A 7,878-nucleotide genomic window follows, 5' to 3' on the forward strand; every position below is an offset into this window, starting at 1 on the left:
ATCAAAGTTGTAAGTTATGAGGGTTTGTTTGTTAATATATGAATTAGTTATTAGTGACTACGATAAAATATGTTATTTATACAAAAAAAATAAAATAAAAGCACCCTTGTTTCTACCAACCAAATCTAAAAGTGGTCTATTTTTTACAAAATAAAAAAATTAAAAAAAATCATTTCCAACCCCACACAAAAAGTGACCCAATTTCATAAATGAAAAAATATGAACACTTATAGCCAATTGCAGATCCTATAATTTAATACACAAAAACGTGAACATTTTTGAAAAAAATGTTTTTCTTGTTTACAACTGTTTAGTTTTGCTACGAAAAAGCATTTCATTGGGGACTTGATTCTTAATCTATAATTATATATAATGATAATAAAAGATGTCGATTATCCCACTACACAAGTGATATAAATCTTTGGGTTCCGAACCTCTATACATAGAATTATTTTCTTAGAAACACCATGAAACCACAATCACAATATTATCATTTACAACCTAAGAACCATGTTAAGAAGATCAACAACCTAGTCTTTTCTGGTGTCTTTCTTCTAGTAATTTCGTCGGGGGTTATAGAGTCTCAGTCAATTGTTAAGACACTACCAGGTTTTGTTGGTGATCTACCTTTCATTCTCGAAACTGGGTAAGCCATGCTATTTGTAATACAACTACATTTATTTAATCTCTGGTTGCTTGTTTATTTTTATCATTTGTTTAATAAAGTATATATTAAGTCTTAAAGCAGCAAATTGGTTTCATGAAGTATATATTAAGTCTTAAGGCAGCAAATTGGTTTCAGATACATCGGGGTAGGAGAATCCAATGATGTGCAGTGGTTTTACTACTTTGTTGAGTCTGAAGGGAACCCAGAAAAAGACCCTCTCATGCTTTGGCTCACGGCAGGCCCTGGTTGTTCTGCTCTTACGACTCTTGTGTCTGAAACAGGTATTTCTAAGATCTTGCATATGAAGGGGACGATGCCATTTTTTAACTTCGGGTGGAATAGTCACACGTTTTTTCTCTTATTTTATGTGTGGTGATAAAAGAAGAAAATAATACTTAACTCAGGAATATATGAGTATGCATGATTGCATGTCCATAACCATAAGGATAAAATTGTACTCTATCAATAAATTTTCATTATATAAAGTTGAGGAGTAATATGTAATTTATGGTATTTTAGGTTATAAACATAACATTCACTATCACTTTTGTCAACTTAATAATCCAATATCGTAAAGGTTTATGACACAATACGTGTATTTTCAAATCTAATAAAAGAATAGTTTTAGTTTTTTTTTTTTTTTTTTTTACATGTGTCATCCTATAAGGCCTCCTAATTAATGCATATTTTATTCTACTTTTGTCATGTGTCACCTTATTATGCTTCCTAATTAATACATGTCACTTATCAACCTATTAATTCTTAATTTTAAATTTTAAATTTCTCACTCTAATTACATTAAATTAATAATATTAGAAAAAAAATTAAAATAAAATTAATACAAATTATAAGGCGATTTATTTAAATTAACGATTATAATTTTATATAACTAAAAAATATCTCTTAATTAATAATTTATTTAAAATAATTGATTAATAATTTTGAGTTCTTATTATAAAAATTTAATTAATTTTATAATCTTGATTCCCACATATTATAAACTAGTAATAAATAAATAAATAAATAAAAACAATTGACCTGACTTGTTAGAAGTCACAAGTTGCTCTTGGTTGCATTAAATATTTAAACTTATTATAAAGAACTTATGATATTCTTTTTATTATCTACATTGTTGATGTACTTGTATTTATGTGTACAGGTCCGATTATATTCAACAAAGCAAATTCCACTTTGGAGAAGCCAATACTCGAGATAAATCCTGACAGATGGATACAGGTGTCTTATAATATTTTTGCATGTTGTATATACAATCTGTAATCCAAACTACGGCACCACTTGACTGAAAACGTGCACTTTGCAATTACTTGATGATGATTGGCTTGAATATTAGATGATAAGAAAAATTTATGAAATGGAGATCTCTTGTTTTTTTGGAAGTTGGAGTACTGTCCATCTTGAGTTTTACGATTTGTTTAATGTTAAACAAGTCAAATATTATGAGTACAATCTTCTAATAATTGATACAATGAGTTTTTCACATTTTAGGCGGCTAACATATTATATCTTGATCAACCTGCTGGTGCTGGATTCTCGTATGCAAAAACTCCTGAAGCTTACACAACAAACGATACCTTATCAACAATGCAAATTTACGATTTTCTAAAGAAGGCAAGCTTGTTTTCCTATGAAAATATATAGTTCATTATTCAGGACCCATGTATACAAACATGCTCATTTCTATAACGGATCAATCGTTAATTTTATCAAGAGCAATTAAAGAGTCATCCGTTTTTTCCAAACCAAAAGAAAATTTATGTTACACATATAGCATCTCGTTAGTAATAGCAGACATGATGTTATACGTCCACAACCGGAAAAAATAGTAATGTTGAAAAAACAATTAATGTGATTATATGAACTTGAAAAAATGATACATCAATTTTAAAAGGTCAATTTTGATTTTTGATTCGTGATTGCAGAACGTTTTCAAGTGTATTACGTTGCACCTCTTTTTCTAAAGTTCTGGTTCCGCCCCTAAATTTTATGTTGTTGCTTCTAAGTCTTAGATATTAACATGAACGTGTTTGCTTGTTATGACTCTATAAACAGTGGCTTGTGGATCATCCTAAATTTCTCAACAATCCATTCTATCTTGGTGGTGATTCCTACAATGGCATATTGGTGCCAATGGTTCTTCAAGAAATATACAATGGTATTCTTAAATAATTCAAGTCTTGCTTTGAAGAAAACATTAAAAATATTGCAATCATCTTGTTTGCGTTATAGTTTTAAAATACTTACAAGTCCACCAAGGTTCGGTTGAATAAATAAAGTCTTTCTACTTGGGTTTTCAGCTTCTTTGTTTCTATTTTTTGTAGGTAATGAAGTTGGAGAAGAACCACAAATCAAAATCAAAGTACAATTGACCAATCAATTAATCTACTAGCTTGTTTTAATTCATTTATACAATTCTAAAATGAACAGTTGTTGGTATATTATATTTGATATATGTTTCCAATTTAGGGGTACATGCTTGGTAATCCACTAACAGACAGACGTGGAGACTATAATTCAAGAATTACATTTGCTCATCGTGTGGCACTATTATCAGATATGATCTACGAGGTAAATAAGTATAACTGAGTTTTCTGTACATCATTTGTGTACTTACGTTGCATTTTTTGCAGTCAGCTGAAGAAAATTGTCATGGAGAGTTCTTGAATGTAGATCCTAAAAACAGTCTCTGCATGCATGATCTTCAGATCGTATATAAGGTATATAAGCGATGGGTGCTTTTAAGATAGACCAAAATATACACGAATGCCAAAAAAACTCAATATTGTCCTTTGGATGAAATTCATTGATGGTCGTAATTTGTTAGGTGCCAACAGTTTGTAATCACCCGAACGCTTTGTAATCATGGCTATTGATCATTGTTTTCACAAAGGCTCAATATATTTTGGCATTGTTTTTGAACCTACATCCATGAGTTAGATTTCAACTTAGATTACTTGATGATATATATTGTGACATTTTCATGATTTGTTATGGGACAACAGTTTTGTAATCACTTGAATGCTTTGTAATCATGGCTATTGATCATTGTTTTCACAAAGGCTCAGATATGCGTTTTTTCAATATATTTTGGCATTGTTTTTGAACCTACATCCATGAGTTAGATTTCAATTTAGATTACTTGATGATATGTATTTTGACATTTTCATAACATGTATTTTGTTTAATGTTATCTTATCATGAATTTGCAGTGCATAGAAAGAATTAACAAGAAGTACATCTTAGATCCTGTTTGTGACACTTCAAATACCTTTAAAAATTCTCATCTCTTAAGGAGGGGCTTATCATCTCTTAACAAGACCGCTATGAATATGTTGTTGTTGCCTCAAGTTAAAAGACAATGGTGTCGTGTATGACTCTCTCTCTCTCTCTCTCTCTCTCTCTCTCTTTATATATATATATATATATATATATATATATATATATATATATATATATATATATATATATATATATATATATGTGTGTGTGTGTGTGTGTGTGTGTCACATATGTTGTAAATTAAACTAAAATGATTTACGAAGGACATTATGGTATTCTTTTTGAAATGAAAAATATGAAATTAGACTCTTAAGAGTTTGATTAATCACTACTGAAACCTTATACATTTTATAATTTTTTCTTATATATGTACTCATTGTAGGGAGACAACACTTTATCCACTGTATGGGCTAATCAAAAAGATGTACGCAAGGCTCTTCGTATTAATGAGGTTTGAAGTTCACTCTGAGTTCTATAATGTTCATATTGATTACAATATATAACACTAATCTCATGATCACTAGGAATATGATGAAATCAAATGGGTGCCATGTAATGAAAGCTTGACTTTTGATTATGGAAAGGAAGCTATATCTTACACGAACAATGTCCTCAGTAGTGTTGCATATCATAAACAACTTACTTATAAAAATTGTCGAGCTCTTATATATAGGTAGAAATTAACATTGCTTAGCTATGTTAAGCATACATGTGGTATTTGAAGATCTTGAAAGCAAACAAGCATTAATTACTTTTTGGCTTTTGTTTGGGCAGTGGAGATCATGACATGGTTGTTCCATATGTGGGTACGTTGAACTGGATTGAATCAATAAATTTGATACTTACAAATGATTGGAGACCATGGTTTGTCGACAAACAAGTAGCCGGGTTAGTTGTTTTTTTCATTAGGAGCAACATTGGGACATCTACGAAGGAATACTAAACTTTATAAAGTTTAACGGATTACCAAATAATCATTATAATTTTCAATCAAATTTTTTTTCTATAATGCATTGAACTTTATGAAGTTAGTGAAACATATTTATAAAAATCATTTATTACAAAACTAAATTATGACATTTAATTAAGGATAACTTTTTTTTTTCTTATTGAAGAGTTTAATGACCATTAAACTTCATATTTATTGAACTCTTAGATGGTGGCGTCGATGAGTATAAATCTATTGAATATCAAATGTTACATTCCATATTATTCAACTCTTCCATTAAACTACGCATTGTGAACGTTCTTAGTTACCATCATCAAAATAAATGCTAAAACTGTGTTGCTATTTTATTTTGTTGCAGATACACCATGAAATACTCAACTCGAAACTACAACTTAACATTTGCTACTATAAAGGTGAGAAGTTGTAAAGACGTTGACTATTTATTAAACTTGTAAATTCTTTTGCAGTTTTCATAAGGAAAAGAAGCATTTATTGATATGACCACGATGGTTGACTTTTCTATTGTTATAGGGAGGAGGTCACATAACTTCATTATACAAACCCAAAGAAAGTTTAAGCATGGTGATCAGGTGGCTTTCTGATAACGCTCTTTAAGTAACAATCCAAGAGTTTTATGTTAGTTTCTTATGTTATAAGCATCCATTCACAACTTTATATATAAGTCAATTTCTATTAATAATGTAATATGTTATTTTCATTTCTTTGTCATTCAACCATTCTCCTAAACCATGGAATGCATTTGTAAAAGCTAATGAGATTACTTACACATATTCCTAATATGAAAACACAACATTTGTCGATGATAACTTGATTTGTGGTTCCTTTAAATAAATCTTTGAAGTCTTCGTTGATAAACAATTAACGGATCTTATCTTGTTTTTAGTTGATTTGGAGAATTTCATCTTAATTTGATGTTTTAAGCTATAGCATCTCTATCGGAATGGTATAAAAGATGAGGTCGAGTATAAGATGTGAATTAGAATAGTATTAAGATGTGAAATAGAATAGTATAAGGGTGGTATAGAATAAGTAATAATAAAATGAAATGATGTAAGTTGTATGGTGATACATTCACTACAAAAAAAAAGTAAATAAATAAATTAAAATTAGTGGCACATGTTTTTAGTGGTACTTAATTTATATGCCATTAATTTATAATTTTAATGACACTTTATGTAACGTTCGCAGATCCGCGCTAGTCAATTTAGAGGCAATAGGGGTCGAAAATGACTTTTCGACAAAAGATTGTTTAGAATAAATAACCTTAACCAAGTATTAGAATATATCACAAGGTTTCCGTACATATAAAGAGTGCCGAAATCCGAGTTATAACGAAGAAGTTATGGTCCGTCGAAGTTTTACGGCAAAACCGGCACGACACCGGGAGACGTAAATAGTGAATTTACGATGAAGGACTTTTTAGCTTTAGTGATCTAAACGAAAGTCGTAGAATATGTTAAACCGAGAAAATCCATAAAAACAACGCCCAAATCTGACTTCGTATGAAGAAGTTATGATTTTTCTAAGATTCGGCTTAGCAGTGCATGACCCGAAACTCGAATTTTAGTTCGAGCGGTTTTTGGCTTACGCGACCTAAATGAGAGTTGAAGATCTCATTAATAGAAACTCAACGGTAAAAAGATAGACGAAAACGGAGTCCGTATGAAGGAGTTACGAATTCTTCGCGGTCATTTAACAGTCTAAACGCCTCCTACTGTTAAATTTAAGATCGGTCGAGAGCTAGCCGATGGAGTCTAAACGAAAGTTGTAGATCTTGATTTTACCTACACGTGGATATAAAGAATGTCGAAAACGGAGCTCGTATGCGAGAGTTATGATTTTTCTAAGTTTGAAGGCTGATACGCGATAAGGGGTGACGTGGCACCACCAGAATTGGACACGTGGCACCACCCACCAGAAGGTTGCCACATGCACCAACTCGGCGAGTAGGTCAGTCAACACCCCTATAAATAGAGGTGTCGGGCATTCCAACTTCCTCACCCCTCAACCCTCTTCTTTCTCTCTCTAAACTCTCTCTCTCTCTCTAAGCCTCCCAAACCCCCCAAAGCCTAGGATAACTCCCTAGCACGAGGCAGAAGCCCCGGAGCACCCGATGGCTCCGAGAAAAGAGCCTTTCGGCTCGGGAACGCTGCTCCAGCGAAGCCCGGTTTTCGAGAAACCCCGTTGTAAGTGAGTTATGTCTACCCTATCTTTAGTATAGCTTATGTTTTAATATAGTAACGTTATTAGGAACTTATAACGAGTATTTGGGCTATTATTATGAGTTATATTGAGTGTTATTTAACGCTTATATAATAATAATAATAATAATAGCTAGACTATTAATTTGTCGCGGTTATCGTTAGACTAAACCCTAGTGGTATTGGTATTAGGTTTTATCGAAGGAAAATTGTTTTGAGAGTATCGAAGCGCTGTCCGAGTACTGCGTCACCACCTTTCAGGTGAGTGCATGGTCCCTTTCATCTTACACATAGATATGAAGTATTTTATTATAAATTACGTGCTATGTGTGCATATTGTCTGAATACTTGCTGTCTATGCTGGTGAAAGATTTTTATACATGTTTTAAATGATGTAAACTATATAAAGTATTTTATATCTACAAAATATGTTGGGTAAAACATGGGTAGATGAATGATGAGGGATAAAAGTGGAAATAGAGGAACATTAGTAGCATGGACCTAGTGCCCTATAAGTATACATTGGCAGCAGTGGACCTAGTACCCTATAGATGAGCATTGGCAGCTGCGCCACAACCCGTAGATGTTTTAGATCTACGGTAAACGTCCTAGCAGTTGCACTCTAAGAACAGTATCGGTAGCTGCGCCTAATAGGGAGCCTTATGGCCATGACAGTAGCGTTTAAAGGTCAATACCGACAGAAGCGCCTCATAGAAAATGTCCCAATTCTGGCAGCTGCGCCT

The 7,878-nt window shown here is 32.1% G+C and overlaps 1 protein-coding gene across 1 annotated transcript; it reads left to right on the forward strand.

Annotated features, from left to right (window-relative positions):
* The first annotated feature begins 393 nt into the window (after positions 1–393).
* On the forward strand, positions 394–5,740 carry LOC111879867 (serine carboxypeptidase-like 17). Its single transcript, XM_023876300.3, has 14 exons — positions 394–646; positions 803–948; positions 1,827–1,903; positions 2,174–2,296; positions 2,738–2,840; positions 3,007–3,044; positions 3,152–3,253; positions 3,316–3,402; positions 3,895–4,053; positions 4,347–4,415; positions 4,489–4,637; positions 4,739–4,852; positions 5,272–5,326; positions 5,445–5,740. The coding sequence occupies exons 1-14, from the start codon at positions 468–470 to the stop codon at positions 5,526–5,528; spliced, it is 1,485 nt and encodes a 494-aa protein (XP_023732068.1). The 5' UTR covers positions 394–467; the 3' UTR covers positions 5,529–5,740.
* Positions 5,741–7,878: the final 2,138 nt, after the last annotated feature.

Source organism: Lactuca sativa, chromosome 2, assembly GCF_002870075.4.
Source record: "Lactuca sativa cultivar Salinas chromosome 2, Lsat_Salinas_v11, whole genome shotgun sequence".
Lineage (NCBI taxonomy): Eukaryota > Viridiplantae > Streptophyta > Magnoliopsida > Asterales > Asteraceae > Lactuca > Lactuca sativa.

What these genes read in the sequence shown, in the direction of transcription:
- LOC111879867 (XM_023876300.3), top strand. Translation starts at nt 468, where the DNA reads ATGAAACCACAATCACAATATTATCATTTACAACCTAAGAACCATGTT. An exon ending in GACTCTTGTGTCTGAAACAG is followed by an intron (nt 949 to 1,826) that starts GTATTTCTAAGA and finishes TTATGTGTACAG; the next exon opens with GTCCGATTATATTCAACAAA. An exon ending in TTTACGATTTTCTAAAGAAG is followed by an intron (nt 2,297 to 2,737) that starts GCAAGCTTGTTT and finishes CTCTATAAACAG; the next exon opens with TGGCTTGTGGATCATCCTAA.